General features: G+C 38.9%; 2 protein-coding genes across 2 annotated transcripts in view; one reads left to right on the forward strand and one right to left on the reverse strand.

Moving 5' to 3' along the window:
- macrod2 (mono-ADP ribosylhydrolase 2) overlaps positions 1 to 24,252 on the forward strand; it is a 667,187-nt gene that overhangs the window by 91,523 nt on the left and 551,412 nt on the right. The window lies entirely within an intron of this gene.
- On the reverse strand, positions 6,242 to 16,985 carry flrt3 (fibronectin leucine rich transmembrane 3). Its single transcript, XM_067421758.1, has 3 exons — positions 16,718 to 16,985; positions 10,297 to 11,026; positions 6,242 to 9,421 (listed from the first exon to the last, which is right to left on the reverse strand). The coding sequence occupies exon 3, from the start codon at positions 9,391 to 9,393 to the stop codon at positions 7,444 to 7,446; it is 1,950 nt and encodes a 649-aa protein (XP_067277859.1). The 5' UTR covers positions 9,394 to 9,421; positions 10,297 to 11,026; positions 16,718 to 16,985; the 3' UTR covers positions 6,242 to 7,443.

Genomic DNA, 24,252 nt, shown 5'->3' on the forward strand with positions numbered 1-24,252 from the left:
CTGGTGGGTTGATGCAGCGGCAGAGAACGGGCCGCACAAATTTGCTAAAGGGCACAGGAAGATGCATCACCTTTTAAAAGATCATTTAAGCTAGTTAATGGATGATGTGAATTAATGTCTCTCATCGAGTAAAGTCAATTAAATGGACGTTCTCAAAACATGTGACGCTCTTCATCAAATTATCATACCCAGCACTCGCCTGCAGGAATTGGTCGTTGTCGATTGTTATTGCATTAACAGATGCTGGCTGGAGGTAGGAATCCACTTCACTGCAGTTGTAAGTCATTTTCCCTGTTCAATAATTCAACCTGCTCCACCGGCAAAGTGTCGCTGCTGTTGCCGCCTTAACAGACGAGCCTTTGTTAACTTGTATTAATGTCAGATGATTTTAAGGGGAGATAGATGTATGCACGCTGTGTGCTGTCGAGCAAAAAATTGGATTCATTTAGATGATGGGAGATTGTAGTTGTTGCAGCCTTAGAGTTTCAGGTCGTTGGTCGTAATGAGGAGAAATACTAAGTCTTGTGTTAGAGAACTTAAAGGGACACAGGGTGGACTTTAGACGAAGGGGAAGAAAATGGATAGAGAGTTTGAGAGGTACATTGAGGATGGGGAAAAATGATAGGACCCATTTACACTCAACATTAAGATCTGTTTCAGTTGATCTGATAAGAAGTGGTCCACTGAGACAGACACATTGCTGTTTGTACCTGGCAGGAACGTGTCTCAAATCCATCTCCTGTGTTCACTTGTTTCTGTATTTCTACTCAGGACAGCTTTGAAGACCTGAAAATATGAGAAGCATACAGATTTCCTGATTAAAATCGATTTTTATGTACACGCTGTCAAGTTTAATTAGATGTTCATTTTGCTTCTAGACAATTCAGTTTAAGTTCTCTGTGTACTAATTCTGGTACAAAACTTTGTTACAGGGTGTTCCAAAATTTGTAAGTCCAATTGTATGTATTATTTTTTTAATTAATTGCTGCAATACACAACTCAATACAATTTATAGATAAGGACTGTAAAGTATGTAAAGTAACTTATTTTTTAACTTTACATTAAAAAACTCAATATCAAGAGTCATTTGGAATCGTATACAGGATTATTAGAATCTTTTGCACTGTGATATTGTCTCACAGCCACTAAAAATATGCATAGCCTAGCCATGGGGTAAAAGATTAAGGAATGTTCAAATGAAGATTATTAATGAAGATGAAAATTAATTGGGAAAAATATATTTTTACCCAGTCCTAAAGCAAAGGTATCTCAGCATTTTAGTGTTTTTTTTTTTTTTTTTTTTTTTTTTTTTTTTTTTTTTTTTGGACATTATCTTCTGTTTGGTTCTTTAAACATTTGCTTTGACTCCTTGTATTTTTTACCACATGACCGTGGTGACAGCAGAGCACATGTGGCCATGGATCCACGCCCAGGCCGCAGCTGTCTCTTCAAGACATGCAAAAGTTAAGTTAGGTTTCTATCTCTATTAGAACTTACAAAAGGGAGGAATGTGTATGTTTTTAAAAACTAGTCTGTCCTTTGGTTTGCAATGCTTGTAATAAGAAGTGTATGAATGGATGTAAACACTAAAAGGTCACAGGGATCTGTGATGATTAATAGGGGCTCTTCAAACCTCAAGCCCATACAATGGTACAGAAAGAACAAGCAAATGCACATGCATAGTTTTGCGCACTCTGAAGATATACATTAGTCTGTATCATTTTTTTTTAATATGGTTTATAAACATGCTTTGTCTGGAGTCTAGGCATGTGAGAAGCCACATTGCTGCCCGAGGTCTGCTTTGATGTGCAAGATGTCTTGGACTGAATACAAGGTGCGGAAGAAGAACTGAAAGCAAATGGCTCATTAAGAGGAATTTTTGCTATTTTATTTTGGAAAATTTTGCGCTGAGCTGTGGGAAAATGTTTTACAGTGAACGCGAGGCCAGGCAGAATGGGAGCAAACACATCACACACTTGGGAATAGATATGCTAGGAGTTGATGACTACATCTCCCTGCAAGGTGAAACAAAATGAGATCAGAATAAGATGGTGCTTTTAAAGTCAGCTCCCTTATGGCTCTTTTGGTAAATTAAACTCTAAAAATAATTGAATGACATGTGGCTTCTGCATTTTCCAGTAATTGCCTTTCTTGTCAAAAGCAACTCTCATTACCTTATTTTAGTTGCTCTTATAAATGTTTTATGATTAAAAAAAAGTAGAGAAGCAGAGCAGCTGCATTATCTTTTACACAATTCATTGTTTTAAAGAGTTAGGGGTCTTTCCTTGTCCATGATAACAATGCATGACCTGATCTCTACTATTCCTTTGCTTAAGAAATTGAGGTCAAAAGTCCAAAAAGATGAAAAATGTTCATCAGTTGCATTACAATAGGGTCAAAAGTTGAAAAGATGAAAAATGTCTTCCAATTGTAAAAAAGGGGGTCAAAGGTCTAAAAAGATGAAAAACGTGTAGCGTTTGCTTAAAAAAAGGTCAGATGTCTAAAAAGATGAAAAATGTTTGCTAATTGCTTTTTTTTTTTTAAAGGAGGTCAAACATCCAGATTGTCCACCAATTTTTCATTTTTTGACCCTTGTTTGACCTTCTTTTATCTGAACTTCGATCTGCCATCGCTTTCTTTGACCACAGCAAAAGAGATGTCTGAGCAACATCCAGTTTCTTAGTATATTTCTTAAAGCCTGATATTTTCGAGATGCACATCATTATGTCCAAAGTTTAAGTTTTTGTTTAGAGACTTTTGTCTTGAATCTCAAGTGAAGTGCCCTATTCAAGGTAGAATTTCAAGTGTGCACCGGCCTCATGGACATCAGACCTGATCAATGGCTTACCCTGGGCGAATGAGGTCATCTGTAAGCTCCAACAATGTGCTGACAAAGATGCCAGAGTTCAGATCATTGTGTTAAAAGGGTCACCACAGGTCACCCCCAGTAGCAGCCTCTCAACTCGCCTTCCCCCAATACTTAAGGTTTGTGTTCAGAATAGATCATTTTAACTGGAAAATACAAATTGCTGTTTGCACTCTCGTCCAGCTGATTTGCTTTCACCATGCAGCATATGATATTAATATTTCAAACCGTTTTGCTCGTAGCTCAAGCGGTAAATTCTGATGGTGTTAGGAAACTGGAGATTGATTTACTGCATGCAGAACATCCATAAAAGGAATGTGTACGCTCAAACACACTCGCACAACTGTGCGTTTTGATAATCAAAACTGCTGTGATCTCATTTCTGCTTGATACTGCTTTATACCTTCAGTTCTGGCCGACATCTTATCTCGGGAATGAATGATTTGTAAATTATAGCAGCTGGTGTGGAGTTAATATGCAGAAGAGTATTACAAACTTGAATAGAGAACAGAAGATGGAGAGAACATTTTGTTTTCTTTCTGGGATTTAAGGGAGAGATGAGAAATAATGAATAATTCTGTAAATCACTAGTTTGAATGCATTTGATTAGACGTACTGTAAAACACTATTTTGGTTATGAATTTAAGTTTAAATGTTAGTTTTAATTTTAGTTTTTTTTTTCTCTTACATCTGCATTTAACATCCTTTTAAAATCAATAGTACAAATGGATCCTTGATCAGACAAAGGTTAATTTTTGATAAAATGGCTCATAAGGAAAAAGCATTCAGATTTAAAAGGAAGTGAATTACACTTAGCAAAACTAACACTTGGCATTTGAAAAATCGTTAATACTGTCAGTCGGGAAACCACATAAACAAATGACAAGGCAAGTTGTGGAACATCAACAACATTCACATATGTGGACCCTTGCTGTACCATATGCTCTCAGAGAGTGTTTACTTTAATTTCTAGCTGATACATTATATTTAGCACACAAGACTGTTGAAGTATACTTAAGGTTTGGATCAGACATGCTGTTTTTAGAGGCTCCCCTGGACTGTAATTATATCTCAGGGCGTATGCATCTATGTGTATTCATCTGTGTGTGTTCGCAGTTCGCACACTCATGGCCCACATACATGTTGTGTAGACGAGTACACATGTACACATGCGAGCCACCTGTGTGATTCCAACTGTGATTTGGGCTGTGCCATCAACCTAACGCTATAAAGTCACTAGATACATACAGCTACCCCTGTGATCGCGAGACGCATCAAAATCCAGCACAGCATCTCTCCAACGGCCTCATTTAGCTTCTGTGCTGCACTCACTGATATTTCCCACTTGGGCCAATCAGATAAGTCATACGTGGCTTAACCACACAAAAGAGCACTTGGAGCCCCAAGCGGATGCTGCACTAGTAAGAAGCCTCAGTATGTTTTAGATCAGTGGTTTCCAAACTTTTCACAGTGGTGTACCCCCTAAGGCATTTATTATCCTTCTGCATACCCCCTATTTTCCATTTATAATGCCGTCACACATTTTACTGTAAGGAACAATATATTTGCCCTCTTAAAAACAGGAACTCACAAAGGGTATGTTTTTGTATCCAAACTCGTTTGAGTCTTAAATCAGTCAAGTCAAGATCAAGTCTGTCTATATTTGTTTTAAAGGTACATTTAACCTGTGCTTATTTGGTAAATGAATAATTGCCAGATCAAAACCGGTCATGCCACAATTATAAGAGGATCATCTATACTTTTCTGCACGGCTCTAACTACACCCTTAGATTTTATCGGCGCTACGTATTTGGAACCCCTAAAAGATTCTATATAGAACCCTTTTTAAGGATTCAATCTAAAGAACCCTTTAGGGTTCTTTGTAACCAGGAAAAAGGTTCTATATGGAACCTTTTAGGGGTTCATTCATCATTATCATTTGTTTTGTCCTTTCCAGATTTTAATATTTCATATTATTGACAAACATTTCACTGCATTATTTAGTGTATTCAAATACATTTATGCATGTGAATGATCACAAAATTCAAGATATGGGGGTTAGAAAATGTATATATTTATCTAATTTTATGTAGTTAATCAATATCACATGAAGAGTGCCCTTTCAGTTTTTCTCCTCCAAAAAACAGTATTATTAAAATGTAATACTAAGTTACTACAACAGTTTAATAAACAACAATTTAAGTAAAACTACAAAATGTTGCAGAATAAGGTAATATATGAATGAATAATAGCCTAAAGAACCTTTGTGACAAAAAGGGTTCTTTCTTGTCATTTTAGAACCTTTTTAGCATAAAATGTTCTTTGAAATTGAGTAAAGAACCCTATGGCTCTATATAGAACCCAAATGAACCATTTTTTAATAAAAAACAGAGTGTACATGAATATAGCTATGTTGAGACAAAATATTATTCAATTGATCAGTGATGTTCTTTCTCACCTTTGACGTCGTTGCCTTTTCCATTTATGTCAATTTCTGATTCTGACTGATCTAACTCTTGTTACTCGTGTCTCACACTATCCTGATTATCTGTGGGATGTCTTTTGATCACACACCATCAGCTTTACTCGTGCATGGAAAATGGAAAATATGCTTGACTGACTTTTTGACATTTTGGGAACATTAAATTATTTTTATTGGATTCATTTGTCAGGTATATACACTCTCCAAACATTACACTACTCTGCAAACTTTACTTTACTGTGTGCAAAACAATTAGCAGTAAGCTCCAACCAATGAGAGTGATTTTAAACTTAAAGCTGATTGCAAAACCTCCAAGTAAATCTGCATAACCCTGTGCTTGCTTTGTCTATCCCACACACGCACTGTCACCATTTAATACCCTTGTTAATGCCGCAATGTTTAAAAACACGCTGGAACGCAAAAAAAGTGACATTTTTAGGATATCATATGGATCTGGCTAAAATTAAGCACTGCATTGAACGTCAGTAATGTCGCACGGTTTGCTAAGACAGGATACTCTGCATTATATACACGCTGCTTGTGTAGATGCAGATGGTTTTGACCACAAAACATGAGGTAATTTGATTGGATGTCATGTACTTGGCTTTTTTACTACTACCATTTCCCTGTTTTTACACTAGTTACATTTTGCCTGTTAGAAATACAGGCTCTCTTTTAATGTTATTTTAAGTTGGGCTAGAATTAAATGAACGTAAAAATACAACATTTTGTTCGCATACCCCTTCTGTCACCTCACCCAGGGGTATGCGTACTTCAGTTTGGGCACCCCTGGTTTACATGAACACTTCTGAGTACTGGAAAGGAGTATACAAAGCTTAAAGGGATTAAAAATAAATGGAAAGCATCCTTTTGGGGAAAAGGAGACCATCGAGTTGGGTTTTATCCACTTTTATTTTGCAATATGACCAATATCCTATCATATTCAAGTGTGTATGAAAAAAGTTAAGTCACTGATTTTTTTGTTGTTGAAAAAGCTAAATACAATAAGCATTGGATCAAGGCACATACAAGACTGGCCAAAGGGCATTCAATGCACTTTGGTCTTCAGTTGTAAAGAACAATTTAACTGTGGCAACATAAAAGTGGCTTGAATTAGAAAACAAAAATACAAATAAGAATTATATGAACAAAAAAATAGTTGACACTTTATATTCCAAATAGAAAAGAGCCCAAATGTGTTTCTTGCCATATTTTTTCTGCCCACAATATATTCCTTTTTGCAGGCTACGTTTACATGACGTGGTTAACTGTACTGAGGGATATGGTAAATGTTTTTCCCTTTGCCCAAATGAGCGATATTTAGTTATATTCTTGTATTTTAGCCCATCTGCTTTGATTTGACTGCAAAGTAAACTCTCATTTGATCTGTGTGCTTCGCTTGCAAAGGATTTAGGATTCTGTGCTGTGTTGTTTCCTCTTCCAGGGCAGAGAGGAATTATTAGATATCTGCTTCCTAAACGTTGCAGTGATGTAAAGCCTGGCAGCGTTCTGAAACGGGCAACCAGGATTCCTAAAGAAACCCAGAGGTTTCTGTGACACCGGAGAAAGTCTGTGCCCGCCCTCCTTTTAAAATTAACAAAACACTTGTGTCTTTATTTCCTTAGATCAACTATGTCCTATATTCCCGCAGCCTTGTTTTTTGTTGTATTTTTTTTTTTCACTGACAGCAACATAGCAATAGTTTTGACCTGTGCTTATACTACATGGTTTTCTAATATCTGATTGTTCAACACAGCAATGAAAACCCACTTTCACAGTTGACAAGTCATCATATCTCAGTAGAGCACAATGTTTTTTAATTGGTCTAAAACCATAAGTAAAGGAAGTACAGTACAAATGACTACAAATATCTAAAATATAGAATTGCAGTTTGTGGCAACATACACCGACGGTTCAGTGATGGCCTGCAATCGGAACCTTTTTCCTTTTAATAAATCGTCCTTAAATATAAATTATATGGCAAATGTACATAACGATGCTCTCTCAGTCTTTTCAATCCAGTGTTTTGCAAAAGACCAAGCAGCCTCCAAGTCACTCTTTAGCAATAAAATGTCTTTGTAATCCGTGTACACTATCATGAATGAGAATAGTCTGAATCTGGTATTCCACTGTCTCTGTAGCTTCTGTTGTTGATGCTGTTTTCACTGTGTGGACTCTTGTAAAGACTTAAGCCATTGGGAGGAAAAATTGTGTGTATCACAAACTCCTCCTTTGAAACAGGCATGTGATTTATGGGAATCATTTGAAAAGAGGTCTCTCTAATCTCCAAGATGGAGTTGTCCTTCTTTGTTCCAGCTTCAGCGTAATCATCCTTCCGCCTGCGCCCTTTGTTGTATGTGCAGTTTCTGGAAAATAAGGAACCATTCCTGTGGATGTACCAGCACACCAGGGCCAGCATGATGATAGCCAAAAGGGCCACTGCTCCTCCGATGATAGCAGCTAAAGGCAGATTGGAATTTTTATAAGGCTCTTTCTCCTGCTCTCTGTTCAAGGTTGTGGTGGGATTGTATGATTTCAGGGAACCAGTTTCTGTCTCAATGCAAACTGGTGTCTCGTCTGACAGGTAAATGTTACTAGTTTCCATGGGAACCATGCATATCCGATAAGAGGATTCGGGTTCCAGAGCTGTGAGCAGGTACTCGGTTCTCTCCCCTTGAACGATGGTCTCAGTTATGGATCCGAATGCAGGACTGTGGCCCAGCTTTAGCCAGCTGAGCCTCAGGGCCGTCATGGGCTGAGATACTCTCCAAGATATGTGGACCGTCTCAGCACTACTGGATTTAACACTTATAGTGATGATCTTACGACTGGACGGTGTTGTGCTACGATAGTTTCTTCCAAGGTCCGGACCCTTAACAACAGGTCTTTTAGTTACGTATGAGGGCCACTGGGGTCGAGAGGGTGGCAAAGTGTTTGAGACTGTGCTTGTCTCAAATGTAGGTGGAATCTCTGTGTCCGAGCAGCCAAACAGTTCTGTGGATAGGTCCTTGATGGCCATCCCTTTGACCTTATCGGGACCCTGGCACATGAAGCCACGCACATTAACCTTAGATGGAAGAGTGCGCAGCCAGTCACGTACCCACTTCATCCTGCAGTTGCAGTGCCAGGGATTGTTGCGCAAGAGCAGCTGGGTAAGGTTATCCAGATCATCAAATACCCCCATGGGAAGACTGCTCAAGTTGTTGCCTGACAGATCCAAACGGTACAGCTGTCGCAGAAAAGCAAAGGCACCTGCTGGCACGTGATTGATGTGGTTGTCTTGAAGATTTAGCTTTTCCAGGCTTGTGCCCGGCAGGTTGGAGGGTGGGGATGTCAGGGAGTTTCTTACCAACGAGAGCTCGGTCAGATTGACTAAGTTCATCAAGGCCAGCTCCCCAATGCCCCTGTTGTTCAATAGGTTGCCATCCAGAACCAGTCGCTTCAGGTTTATAAGATCCTGCAGGGATGCCTCTGAGATGGACGAGATGCGGTTGTCGTCAAAACGAAGCTCCTCAATAGTCATTGGCAGACCGGAAGGTATGGTGCTGAGGTGGTTCCGTGACAAGAAGAGCAGCCTCAAATGGTTGCTGTCCCGGAACGCACCTTCTTCAATACTGACAGCTGACACGGAATTGTCATCAAGGTGTAATTCCTCAATATAGGGAATCTGTGCCAGGGAGGCATGGGTGATTGTCCGGATATTGTTCTCCTGCAAATGAAGTTCTTTGACATTCAGTGGCAAGTTGGTGGGAAACTCATCAAGATTGTTGCAGTACAGGTAGATCTTTTCGACATTGTTTAGCCTTCGTAGATCCGTAGGGATTCCTGCACTTTTGATGCGGTTGTTTTGGAGAAAAAGTACTGTAGCATCCTCTGGGATGCCCGAAGGAATGGAAGTCAAATCCCGGTCATTGCAGTATATGAAAGTCCCGTCGCAACGGCACTGCGAGGGACAGGAGGCTGAGGTCACCAACGGATTGGCCAGGCCAAGCAAAAGCCCAGCTCTGATGAAGAAGACAAAGAAGGACTTGTAATTGCTTGCCATCGCTAATGTCCTCTTTGAGGTTGTTGCCCTTGGAGAAAGAAGAAGGGAAAAAGTCAAATTCATGCGGTCTAAAGAAACTGCAATGTCCTGCTCTAATTGCTGTTTTATGTACAGTGCCTGCAGCACATTTTTCATAGTAAATGATTCAATTTAAGAAAAAATAATACTATATGTCTGCTGTTGAATTAATGAAAAGAGGCTATTAACATTTCCAATGACATGAACAAATGAAAAAAAAAATGGTATGGAAACATGCCTGGGGTGTTCATCTTGATTAAAATAATTTTTATATTAAAAAACAATACAAAGAAGTAAAAAAAGAGGGATTACAGAGGTAAATAAGAGGAAAAGAAGAGGTTCAGAAGCAAGTCAAATTTAAGTGGAAGTATATTCTAATCAGCTGTGAATGTAGATAACAAATCCTTAAACCTGCTAGCGTTTCTTGAATGAGATGCCTGTGTGTAAGAGGTTTTATCTTTTGCTGTGTGTAATATAATCTCCGGCTCTTGTTGTTTTACACATTTCTGCTGTTAGCCAGTGCATTTCAAGACTGCATTTCATCGCTCAAAACTGGTGGTAGAACAAAGCCAGGCCTTGTTAATTAAATGTAAAATCGGCTTGTCTTTTTGTTCTGTATTTCTGCAAGATAGTTTGCAAAAGGTTTAAGCCTTGTAACTTGGAAGAAAATTAAAAGAAAATTATTCCAACCAAAATGTTATTTTCAGATGCTATTAGAATATATATATATTTTAGAATTTTTAATATAATTTCCATAGGCAATTACAATGTGAATTTTTTTTTGTTTGATTTATTATTTTAATTTCAAATTTTCCTCATTACCTTTGTTTGTGCACACAGATAGTAGAAGATAGGGAATAGCAAGAACATCCATATTCGTCATACCTGATTTAGAAATGCCTGTTAATCCTCTGCTACCACCCCAAATCCAATGAGGCTTTAAACCTTCTTTTCTATTCTTTCAGGAGATGTTTGTCCGTCTTGTCAAAGGGGTCTCTTTGGTTATATCCTGACCAGGCTGGTATTTGCTGAACTGATCCTTGTTTGTACCGCTGACCTCCTTTCTTGTATAGCAGCTTCCACAGTTCATGCAATCAAAGGCTTTGCCATGGTAGATAAACCTATAAAGCAAGCAGCTCCACTTCCAGACAGACCTCAGGCAGCCTTTCCCTGTGCAGGCATGCGGTTTCAGTAATTTTTAATTAGAAAAAAGTACTAAAAAAAAAAAAAAAAAAAAAAGGAAATAGAGCAGAATCCTTTTATTTTAAGTTGTTATTCCTAATCAGACCCTTTTGTGTGTAACAGAAAGTCCTCTTTGAGAAGTTAACTGCTCCCGTCTCTCGCGAAGCAGACTGGTCATGGCGTTAAGACCACTGTCCGTCTGCAGTACGCTGGGCTCAAATCCAGGGTGGTTCGGTTCTAAAATCAGGCTCCAAAGTTAGCCCCGAATCCTGTAGTCTCACTCCCGGCAGGAGCATGAATAAAGTATCCAGCCTCGTGGCTCGATAGCAGAATCTCCTGTGCTGCTGTAGCACTCTGGCTCCCTGGCTCCCGTTTCACAAACCTGTGCCTGACGTGCAGACACCCACTCCCTCTCACATGCTGAACTTCCTACCTGCAAGGATAGAGAGAGAAAAGAAAAAGAAATAAGTCTAAGATCAGATCCTTTAGTTACTGACGGCATCTGAATACGTCATGACACCGGAAAAGCTACATGGCCTCGTTGAGAATGAGTTATTGACTTGGTGTAATATGCTGTTAGGCAGCGCTTATTTAATTCAGAGATGATAGTGCCAAGGCTGAGATTGAGTCAGACAGTGATGCAGCCAGCTGCAGTTGGCCACTGTCTTTCAAACACAGTTTCACATTGCCATCACCAATACATTGACGTAAACCGATAGCTCTTTAGCTTCTGTTTTCAAGGTTTGCACCTAACATAAATAGTACACCACAATGGATTGGATTTTTATGGATTGTTATGGCCTGTAGATCGCTTCACTGCATTTGAGACTTATCAGATTGAAGTGAGGGAAAAATAAGAGGAGTGTGTGGTTGAGATGAGATTTTGAAAGTCCCTTAAGCTTATTGGGTTTCTGTATATCAGGGGATTTCTTTGCCTCTGGGTAAATGACCACAGAGAAAAGCCCCTGGGCTGCAGTCCTTTGATAGTGGACACTGTTTGTGAAACCTGGATTAGTGGAGATGTTGTGTGGATTTTTATAAAAACCTTTCTTTTTCCTTGCCTTAAGCCTGTGCTGCCAGGATAGCCATGTTCGTTGTTCTGTCTGCCTCTAACCCTAACATCCCCCCTCTAATGTTCTCTGTGGTGATGGCTGAAAAGAATTCCTTTGCATAAGAAAAGCGACCACGGCTTGGGCCCTGCGACAATGGCCAAAGACAGCTCCCTCCTGCCTGCCGACGTTGTCCGCTGATCTGTGCTTTCAGAGAGGCTGAAGACGCTCTGGAAGGAGATGGTGAAGGTAAAAATAAGATTCACGGTGAAGCATATTGCTGCTGAGGTGTCGAGCAGCCACCAAAGGTCCCTCGGGCTGCCCCGACAGCGCCTGAACACAACGCCCTCGCACTGCTCAAAAATGTACATGTGAGATGAACACGTTTTTTTGTCTCACAAACTCATGAATACCCAAATGGGCTCTTCATGCAAGTCACCTCCAGTGGCCCCAAAGAGACGTCTATGCTGCACCTTCCATTCTGTAATTTCCCACGGTGCATCTTTCCTGTTACATAGACTGACAATATACATTTCTCCAACTGACAGCCATCACCGCGGTTTGTGCCCTTGCCTGAAACCCTTCTGCTGACCTGCGGATGGTAACCTTCCTGTAAAACATGTTGGGGTATGCCAGGCAACTTTTGAAACAGTTGTAGGCAGTGACAAGGAGAGATTAGGGAATTGAAGGCCCTGTAACTTAATAACAGGTCTCACCAACACGGCCTAATGGTACATCCCATCCTTCTGTTGCGTCTAAGTGCTCCATGTGCCTACTATTGTATTAGTAGATTAACGAAGGCTCAGAAACAGCAGCTGTGACCCCACTTTAAGAGCAGGTGATGTTTGATAGTGAGGTTTCAGTATGCTGACAGAGACTAAGTTGCTTCCTTACTGTTAAATCCTGAAAAATGTGCCTCCTGATTGTCAGATTTATTGAAGAGGAAAATAAGTTCTTGCAGGAATGGTGAATAGTTGGTTAATGATCAGCATGCAATTTTTCAACTGTTCTGAGGAAATGTATTGATTTGGAGAATTGTGTGTACAGTAGCTTACCAGTAGCTATCTTGCTAGAAGTCTGACAAATAACAGACTGCGAAATTGTGGAGATGGAATTGCTCTTGCTTTATGTACTATACTTAATGTAAATTACTTCTTGGCACAGGAGCGGGCACAAGGAAGTTGGTGTAACACAAGCCCCTTTTGGGTTTTTATTCTGCCGCAATACTTCTTTGAAAATTTAAGGTGCTCACTCACAGGTGGCTATTTATTCCATGATATTTCAACTGAGATCTTAATCAGGAGACCTTGATAAAAGCACAGGTATCTTGGGAAATAAATGTGGGCCAGTATTATGTTATGGTCGTAAAGGCCAAACAGAAAATAAAGGAGGGCATCTACTTTATACGCTTCACATAAGCTTGTCATGCCAGCTGTCTCAATGGGTCATGCAAACCTTGATCTGGCTGGATGAGTGGTTGCATTATCATTTCTTCTTTTTTCTCCCTGCTCCTCGGATTTCAATGAAGTGGCAGTGGTCCATTGTTCATTACAAGTTAAGCATAAGGGCCCTGGCGTTCGCTCTTCTGCTTTACTGAACTTCTTTCACTTAGAATTATTAGCTTTTTCACATTTGGTTAAATCTTCCAGCCCCTAACCCACCCACTGCTCATAGCCAGAGATAAAAGGCCACTGAATGTGACGGGCACCTCTCACTATCGTTCTAATAGGCCACATTTCCCGTTAGGAGATCGTTCTAATGGCTAGGTCTGCTTCTGCTCCATTGCTCTGCTCAAAGTGATGTTCAATCGAGCATCCTGGTTAAAATGGCCACCGCCAACTACCTTTTGCTCGTTTAGTGTCTTGAGTTCAGAACACTTGAGTTGAGGCACTGAGAAATGGGTTAAAGCATTTAAGGGAAAAAGTTATATTTTAATGTGATTAATGCAACATTAAAATGCATAACATTTTTCAGAGATATTGAATAATTTTATTTTTTTAATACATATGAAAACTGGAATATTAAATACAAATATTTGACATTATTATAATGACAGTGCTTTGCTTTTATATATTTCAGCATTTTTAGAGTAATTAGGCTAAACCATAAGATGGCAAACGTTGCATTATGCATCATTTTTAAATTTAGAACTGATGTTTTCTATTAGTTCCCAAAAACTACTGTCACATTTGATCATGCCCATACATGAACAGAGGCATTTAGAATGAAATGAAATTTGCACTAGTCTTCGTTGGTAGGTCCTGGGCTATGTTTATGAAAACAGCTCTTGTTTTCAGTAGATAATAGATTCTAAACCCGAGGCAGGATTTAAACGAAATGCCTCATTTTGTCATGTATCTTATGTCCATGAATGCATATCATACCTCTCTTAGCCTAGTGGGCCGATAGATGAAACATTTCTGCCTACATATCTGGAAACGAGAAGAGCGGTTTTAGCACGGCTTTAACGTTAATTTAAGAGCAGGCTATTGTGTTCCTGGCTCCCCTCTGTGTGCGGTTTTGGGGCAGATGATCCGCAGGTTTGTCCCTGGCTGGCGTTCAGGCAGTGAGAGTGGATTCTAGAGGAGACAGGGGGTCTTTTTCTTTTGTACTGCACTAAAAAGAGAGTGGTCTGTGGCAGCTGCACTGTTTTCCCACTTGGGGGTGGTAGGTGCTTCTGTATCAGGCCTTTGCATGCAGATACACACAGACACATGGAGGCTGAACCAGCGCTTTAATTACCACAGATGTACCCCCTGCCTGGGTACAGGGGGCAGCAGTTGCTGGACAAGGGCAAAAAGGGATGGGTTCATTTGCTTCACTGTACTTTTTTTGTTTCCACTTCAAATGGGAATCTGTAACAAAGCTGAAATTTAAGCCCAATTTTTCTGCTTGTTACATAATTTGTCCACAGAAAAGTATATTGCCGCTAAAGCAATACAAATCAGCCGTCTACTTAAATGTTTAAAAAAATTATCAGGCTTGTAGAAGGTACATTTTATGGAAAGGCCTCACTTAGGTCAGAGGTTGGCTGCCGACATGAGGAGAATTCTACTAGACGATTTGTTTTTGTCTTCAGCACAAAGGGCGACAGACTTTATTTTCTGAAGGCCTGAAAGACATGACCATTTCATGTTGACTCTGAGTGAATGCCACGGACCACTGGATTTAGCCTCCGGCATTCATGGCTTGAAACAAAGAGTGCTATCTGCCTGGCTGCCACTAAACATACACTGGATGCTTAGATTTTTGTATTAAAATATAGAAAGTTGGTTCATTTGCATTGCTGTGCATTAGTAAGGGAGACTGGTATTTGCATTTTAAAAGCTCGGGAGGTGTAGTATCTGTGAATCACTTGATACAAATTGTTTATGCTAGCGAAAAAGACTGCCACAGGGTGCTTTGACACGTCCAACAAAGAACAATGGGTTAGTTAATTCTATCACCCTCCTTACATAGTCAAAACAGATAATTTGTGTATCTCTGCTCTTATCATGCTAAGAAACTAACCTCTCTGAATACACAGTCTTTTAGTGCATTTGCACAGATGAAGCTTAAAGCTAGGGAAAACAACTTGCACTTGAAAATATATTAGGGATTTTAAAAAAGAGGTCTTGTTCATTTAAAATTTTAATTTTTTTGTATACTTGTCTAATGTGAATTAGTCTTATAAACTGATTTAATCAGCTCTGACTGAAGGCTTTGGCTCTTATCATCATCTCACAGTCCCTCTTTCTTTATCGGCACAAAACTATTATTTCAATCTTGACTTTTTCTGCCTAACAGATATGAAAGCTTATCTGTCAGATAACTTGGAAGGCTTAAAAGAAGGGAAATTCGTTTGATGGGAAAATCCTGAAGCAGCTGACACCCTCAGATCTCTTCACTCCGCCACATACTCGCTCTCTCACTGAAAAGCACAGGGCGCACATTAATTGCGCGCCAATGTAATAGTCTTTTGAGTTTTCGTTAGTATTTCAAATTAGAACGTGACCCTCATAATCATCGAAGCTGCATCTGTCTGCGCTGCAAGCGGCTTCTATAATGGGAGAGTTCTAGTTTTGTGGCGTCGCGCGCAGTGTACATGGAGTGTACGCGCCGCATCCCCGATTCGCCTATTCTTTATTCCAATCACTCTCTCCTCACGCTTCCAGTGCAGAGCTTGGCCATTATTAATATACATATATGTTCTAATTTGTAATAGACGTCTGTTCGTTTCATTTAGCGATAAGCATCTCGCACAAGAACATATTCACGCACCGCGTTAAGTTTATATGTTCCTGTTGACTGCAGGCGGCAAATAGCAATCTGCATTGCGTTTTTTTCTTCTGAACGTTGGTTTAAAGATCGTTAGAGCAGACTAATTGATATAGAGTGCTGATGGTGAGAATAAAATGCAAGTTGTGTGCGTCCTTAGTGCTTTTATTCGCGGCATCGGAATGGAGACTTAAAGGGATAGTTCACCCAGAAATGAAAATTAAAATTCGTTCATTTCATAAACCTATAATGAAATGTGATGTTAGACAGAATGACAGCCTTCGCTATTCACTTTCATTATATAAAAAATGCATTGAAAGTGAATAGTGACTGAGCCTTTACATTTCTGCTTTACATGTCATATTGTGTTCGAGGAAAGTAAGTCATAGAGATTTGAAACAACTTAAAGGTTATTCAATTAAGCCAGTATTTTTTAAAGCGAACTATTGTTTTAAAATTTTGGAGATGGACGTTGAATTCTAAATGGCAAATGAAGGACTGTATATCCTGCTGAATTTCATGACTACTGTACTTGTGACTTTAAAATGCTATTTCACTCTCCTCAAATCCCTTAGGGTTTGCCAACAACTGAAATAAAATGCCTTTTCCTCGTCGCAAACAAATGACTGAATCTGAAAGTTTAGAAGTAAAGTCTACAATGTGAAGGTTTGTGAGGGACTGGGATGTAAGGGATAGATGCAAATTTCCTCTATGCATGTGCTGAAGGTATTTGATAACCTCAGGGTGATGAAATACATAAGGGAAAGGGTTAAAAATAGCCCAAGAATAAGGGGAAACCCAGAACAAAATACACTTACCTGCCAAAGCAATAATTCAAAAAGGAAAATCAAAAAGAATATCCTCAAAGAATAAATTCAGTCCGTAGGATAAATCCAATAAGATGGAAGATGATTTCAATCCCCAAAAAGAGCCCAGTGTCAGAAAGGCTCAATAGCAGCAATGGTGCGAATAGCAGGGTGTGTTTTTATTTCCACACACACTTGTTCACATACACACACTCCTTTGGGTCAGAGAGAGAGACAAGATAGAGAAGTTGGCAGAGCTGGTCAGCTGTCTGGAGCTCACTACAAGTGTGAGGTTGCATCTGCCTCCAGCTCTGCTTCAACACAGCACTGATGTCATCTGGGGGCGGAGCTTGTGGCTTCCTCCTCTCTCTCTCTCTCTCTCTCTCTCTCTCTCTCTCTCTCTCTCTCTCTCTGTCTCTCTCTCTCTCTCTCTCTCTCTCTCTCTCTCTCTCGTGCTGTACTTACTGTGGACGCTAGGGGGAGCAGGAGAAAGAAAGATGATTATTGAGCAGCCTTGAATAGGCAACTTGAGTGGGCATTTCATGTGTCTGTGTTGAAGGCCGCTATAAGAGTTATTTAGATGAGCTTTCTGTGTTTGTGTGTAAAAAATAAGTAATGGCGTTTATATGTTAAATATGCTGAGAAAAGGCAAGGCAATTGATTAGCCCTGGTATGTGTTATTTAAAGGAGCAATGAGCTTTCTTTATTTTAGGGGTGTGTTTGTGTCTGTTAGAGAGTGTGCTGTTAGTGCCATCTAAGTTTCACAGCACATTATGAATTTTTAAGCTCGGAAGTCAGGCGTTATGTTCAGCCTCATTATGCTTATTAAGTATTAAAGTGGCTCCAAATGGTGAATTTGCTCGCTCATAAGCCAGCTGTACAGTCTGTGTGTGTGTGTGTGTGTGTGTGTGTGTGTGTGTGTCATCATTTCCGAAGGGCTTTTGAAGACCGTTGGACAGTTTGGTCTGTTCCTGAGCTGCGCAGACCCCTTTGGAATCAGCAGTTATTGTGTTTTGCCTAAACTGTTGGCAAGCAGGTATGGTTCTCCTAGCTTGTTATATTGTTCCTATTGTTAAAGGAATAGTTCACCCATGCAGGAATCAAATTCTGTCATTAATTACTCACCCTAACGTCATTCCAAATCCATAAAACTTTATTGTTATGCTCATGTTTATTGTGTGTAATGTGACTGACATTTAATAATAATAAATATATAAATAAGATATTAGTTCATCTTCAGAACACAAATAAATATATTTTTTATTAAATCTGAGAGCTTTCTTTTCCTCTATAGACAGAGACACAACTGACACTTTGATGCTTTAAAAAGATCATAAACTGATAATAGAACTAATCTATATGAATCAAGCAGTTTAGTCCAAATATTCTGTAAATCATTTATATAAATGTTTTTTTTTTTCATATAAACATTTATGAATGCACGCATCAGTTAAGGTATATGGAAGCTCAAGCTTCATATTTGGGGAACTATCCCTTTAAGGATATAGTTAACCCCACAATTTTGTAATTATTATAATCAACCAAATTCACCTCATTATAATCAACAAAAAACAAAAACAACATAAATAACACATGGGACATTTCTGTCATTCAGTTGCCATTATAATGAAAAAAATGGCCAGTGTGTTTCACAGAAGAAAGAAAGCCAAAAAGGTTGGAATCACATTGTAGATAGATACAAATAACAAAATATTTTTTTAGCTGAAATATCCCCAAATATCCCTGAAATATAATGAAATATTGTTTGATGAACTTTTACATATTGTTTTTCTCATAAAGGAACTGTTATATTTCACAGAATTTGGGTCTGTCACTGATTTAAATGCTGGTGGTCTTTGGTAGAATAGATATGGTTGACCTGCTTTCACTACAGTGTGACTTGACTGCAAAGGTTTTGGACAGACATGAAGGTTACCCTTTGTCTCTTCACCAATAACTGTTATTATCACACTATTAATGTAATACTAAAACTGTTGTAAAAATAATACTTTTAACATATTAATAAATATTGATATTATTAAAATATTGTTACATTTATTTTATTGATTACATGCACTCAACTATTAATAAAATATAACTATTATTATATATTACAATAAATTATATCATTGCTAAATCATGTCTTGTTGTATAGCTTTAGCAGTATTAATTTGAAGATTAAGCAATCTACCCTCTGCTTTTAAAGCAGGTCTAGATGTCGTGTTTTTAGGGTCAGAGGTGGAGAAGCAGGGGACAGTCGTAGGTGACAAGAGGTCAGTGCAGGGCATCATGGGCAGAGGCCCGTCTGTCCCCCCGCCTCGGGATGGATCATGACTCCGGTCTCTGCATCGACCCTTCCGGCGCATTTCTCTCCTAAATCTGACTAGGCTTTGTCTGTCATCGGCCCTTGATTGACTCTTAGGCGTACAAAGGGCCCCAGTTGAGGGCCCCAAGAGGGTCCGATTACCACTATTTCAATACAGTTGGGGGAGTCTATGGCAGGGGTCATCTGTTGTTTGGAAGGATGAGTGTTCCTCATCTTTCCAAAAGATGCCATTTATTTTATCTCCACCATCTCAATGTGTTTTGACAACAGACATGACTTTGATGGAGCTCAAGCCCTTCTCCTGCTGCCTTGCTCTCGTTCGTTGTAGTTAAGGGGGTGGAGATGAGCATAGCTAAGTTTATTAAAGCACTTGATGCGGTTAAGTGCAAACGAGCATTTTTTTTTTGTTCAGGCTTTATGCCTGAAGAATGTTTGACCTCTGTTTTCAGGGATTTTCACGGTACATTCTTTGCGTGACAAGCAAATAAGTCGCATTAAATCAGGCTTTTATTCACTGACGCGTGTTTCTTATATGGCCCTCTTCACTTGAATGGAATTTACAGCAAGAGTGTGTCAAAATCAAAGCCATACCTAAAGTCGCTCTTTTCAAAGACTTGTTGAAGGGTTTGTCATTCTGATCTTTACACTTCGAGTGTATATTTCATCCCCCTGGCCCATTCTCAAACAAACAATCCCGAGCTCAGCGCTGTGCTGTCCAGCTCCAGGAGATCTGTGGAGTATTTTTCTAGTGTCTCCTGCGACTCCATTTACACACATTCTCATGTTTACCTTGCTAGATTGGGGACATACCATAGACTTCTGTCATTTTAAATAAGCTAATTATCATTACTGCAGACCAACCATAGAACGAAGGAATGTTTCATAAAATTGTTTTTATTTTAAAGAATAAAAATAATGATATCCATTTAACATTACAGTATATTTGAAAGGCATATATATATATATATATATATATATATATATATATATATATATATATATATATATATATATATATATATATATATATATATATATATATATATATATTTTTTAAATTATTATTATTATTATTTTTTACATTTAATTGGCTTTAAAATGTACAACAACTTTAAATTATAATTAATGTCAATTAATTAATGTCAAATAATTAATAATTGACATTAATTAATTATTTGACATTAATTATTTGACATTAATTAATGTCAATTAATTAATGTCAAATAATTAATGTCAACTAATTATTTTTTTTTATTTTTTATTATTATTTATTTTATTTTATTTTACATTTAATTGGCTTTAAAATATACAACAACTTTAAATTATAATTAATGTCACATTTAACTGTTCCTTTAATATAACAGGTCTCAACACTAAGGATTGTTTCCACAAAAAAGGTTTTGTTTTCATTGTTTTTGACACTTGTAACTTTGTATTTTAATAAGGTTATGATACCAACATTTTACCTATCTGACTATTCTTGATTGGAATTTTTACACCACAAGAAAAACTGTTAGCCTAACAAATATGAAGTTCAAACATTAATACAATTAATGTCATTACAATTTCAAGTCATTAATACAATGAATGAAGAATGACAAGAATCAGTAGAAAAATAAAACAATTACCAGCAATAGTACAAATAAATACAATACATAATTTCCAAATGTTTACATTTGCAAGTTATAAAAACTGAGATGTACAACCAATGTAAGTGTCAATGAAAATCTGGCCTTTCTTCTAAAATACATAGTTGCAGGGCTTTCTAAATGTTGAACCCATGCCCAGTTAAAATGCAACTTGAAAAAGCTTGTGCCAAATATCCGCTTTGTGTCTTATTCTTGCTATATACTTCTGGTTCATTTCCATAATCATTCACCACAGGCAATTAGCAATGATCTCTGTGCTGCTGACTTCTCATCCTCCCTGCCACTTCCACAGAGACCTCCGCAGTATGGCAGAATACGATTTGCAGGATGGGGTCTTATGTATAAGTGTTCATGTTCATGGCAGCATGATATAGTGGAGATGAATTATTTCCTGTACTATATGACCATCCCCATTCTAAGATTAGACGTTGCCTTACATGACAAGTCAATACCGTCTTCCCCTAGCCCCTAGCCCCTCACCCTTTCTTTTTTAAATGCAGATCCCAGATGTTCAGCATTAACTTCCTTGGTCTCTGGAGACTAGGAATCTCCTAAACAGCAACAACAGTCTCACCAAGCTGAGTTCCTGCTGTTCAAACTCGAACCAAAGGTCTGAGTCAGCGGTCAGCACTCTTGTGTATTAGTGAGGAATGAGCAAATCCTCACAAATAGCCCTGTGGGTTGTCTTCTCCGCTTTCCCCTTTGTGTCTGTCGCTTGTTTTTTCAAGGGCCTTCTTGTGTTTGCCGCAGGGATGGGGGGTGGGTTTGGGTTGACTTGTCAACTGTGTGGAAACCTCTGGACCCCCCAGTGGTAAATGAGCTTCAAAACAATGGTCTCTGATCAGATTAGATGGCCCACCCCTTTAACCACTCTCCGGCCCAAACTACTCCGTTAGGCCTATCAGTATTGCAATAGATAAAAGATGCCATCAGCAGACAATGAATCCACAGTCTCACGACTCCAGCAAGTTGCTTACTCAAGCACCTCGCTCTCTTCCTCTCTAATGGTTTACTCTTTCAGCCCTAAATCTGTAATTAGCCAAATAACAATCTTCTCACTCCTTTTCAAATATAGAAGCCTCCACGTCTTCACAGTAGGAATTTAACTGTGCAATTGAAAGTCTCTTGAGGACTTTCTCTTCAGTTTGAAACGCACTTGTTTTGAAAAAGTTTCCAACAGGCCTGCAGCAAACAACTATTTTTGGTAATTGATCATTGTTCATTATTTCTTCAATTAATATTTATCAGTTAGTTATTGCAGCCCTGATCTCCACAGCTAATCTATAGGCTTTCTGCGATAGTCTGTGTTGACGGTTACATCACTTGCCCACCGTGGCAGTTGGTCAAATGGCGCATTCGTTTTCAGTTGCCTCAAAATAGGCCAACAATCCGCCTGAACGTACCTCGTTTTCATACCAGCACACCCATGGGTGAACAGATGGGAGCGAGTGCATTTGCTATTTAAGCAATGTGACTCTGGACGTGAAAAGGATGGGTACGCGTTTCAATCAGTTCCCTAGCTCCCAAGTTTGTGAATCAGTATATCGTATACACTAATTCGGGCACTGGTCAGGACAGTAAAGGACACTAGCTCGCTACACACTCCATTTCCGGTGACTTGACCATGTCCTCATTGTACAACATGGTAAATACTTTGCTTGCGACATACATGTACAACAGCTAGATTGTGTTTATTACCTGTCTAGTGATATATGTTTATGGTGAAATAAAATAATGGTTTCTATTTTTACATATCACGGGTTGTTATTGGTCCTTATGTGTAGTGAGTTGGCTCACTTGATTTAAGTTAAGGTAGTATAGTGAGCATCGATGCACCTTGGGTTTTGCAGTGCATTGTGGGACTTTTTAGGAAGTGAATGTTTCAGTGCACTGGATGGATTCAGTGATTAAGCAGAATGCAAAAGCGTCTATTTAGTTTTGTTGTTGTGTTTATCATTAAAGTGAGGGTGAAATGCCTTTTCATGCATACTGAGCTTTTTACACTGTTAAAGACTTGGATTCGCATCCTAAACATAGACAAAGTTTCAAAAACTAAACTGGACATTTGATGGAGTATTTTTGTCAAAAATTCTCTTTCCGGTTTCTCACAAGTTTCAGGAAAAAAATTTTTGAGTACGGGTCTGTGTGACATAGAATGGGGCGGAATTTCCTTGTACGTATGGGCTCTTCTCCCGGAAAAGTGCGCGAATGACCAGAGCGAGAGAGCAAATGCATGCCCCACTGCAGTCACAGGACTTCACAAAATCAACAATGTCACCAAAAAAGTGTGTCTTTGATGAAACTGTTCCAGCGATAAAGGTTCACGGTTGTGCTTTGGAAGCAGGCGGTGAGTGAAACTGCTTCAAATATCTGTATATTCATCTAACTTAGTTGGATATCGTCGCGTAAGTAAACATCAGGAAACAACACGATTGAGTATAGTTAATTTATCAATGGAGCATGCGATCTATGGTGTGTGTTTAAATACATTTGTTTAGCTGACCAATATAGGTGTCTGTTTGTTTATTGGTAAACCACGCCAAACATATTAAACACAAAGCGCACTTCTTCATTCAAAATGACTACTATTAATTTTTTTCTATGGAAACACTAGTCTGACGTGCAAAACCGTTTCGTTTGCTACCGCTACTGTTTAGTCGCATAAACAGTCCATAAACCAAATCATGTCCTCATAAACCATGAGTAAACACACACAAATGTTGAAAGGCCGCTAAATACAGTTACAGTACACACAGAGACGTCCTGCTGTTGCTGCGCTGCTTCTGTTCAATTTCAGCCTCCGGGTCAGATTCTGGATCATATATGTATAGTTGTATTGTTGAATCTGACTGATAGCTATGGTTTATTTAGGGTAACATAAGATTTTCTTTTCCACAATTGAGGATGTCACAGCTTTCAGATGCTCTCAATACAATATCTGAGCGCGCTCGTGATTCTTTAGCTCCGCCCCCACTCCGCAGCTCGTTTTTTTTTCTGGAAAGACTCGAAACAGCCTATCTTTATTTTATAAATATAATAAAACTAAAGACTTTTTGGAGATATGAAGGATGCAGTTCTACTCTATAGGTACTCAAGACTGACATAAAATTGACTGAGTGTTTCTCCCCCCCTTTTAATAATTTATTCTTTCAAATTAGTAGTGATTTAAAATCCACCGCCAGTCATAGCAGCATTAATGTTGTGTTGTTGCACATAAATTAACTGGTGGCATCCATCCATCCATCCATCCATCCATCCATCCATCCATCCATCCATCCATCCATCCATCCATCCATCCATCCATCCATCCATCCATCCATCCATATTTATTCTTTGTTATCAAAGGAAGCTCACCAGTGGTTTTTGTTAGTTTCGCTCCTCAGAGAGGAGGCATTGCTTAATGACATTAAAGGTTCGCTGACACAAACAGTAGAACAAATTGTAGATAATCTTGATAAAGCAGCATTCTTAGTCATTGCAGACCTATCTACTCCCGCCTGTTTGGCTAGATTTCAGGACGTTTCATTTGGCAGAGTGCACAAAAAGAGTTACACAATGATTAAAGCTGTCGG

This window comes from Pseudorasbora parva, chromosome 17 (genome assembly GCF_024679245.1).
Source record: "Pseudorasbora parva isolate DD20220531a chromosome 17, ASM2467924v1, whole genome shotgun sequence".
In the NCBI taxonomy this organism is placed as follows: Eukaryota; Metazoa; Chordata; class Actinopteri; order Cypriniformes; family Gobionidae; genus Pseudorasbora; species Pseudorasbora parva.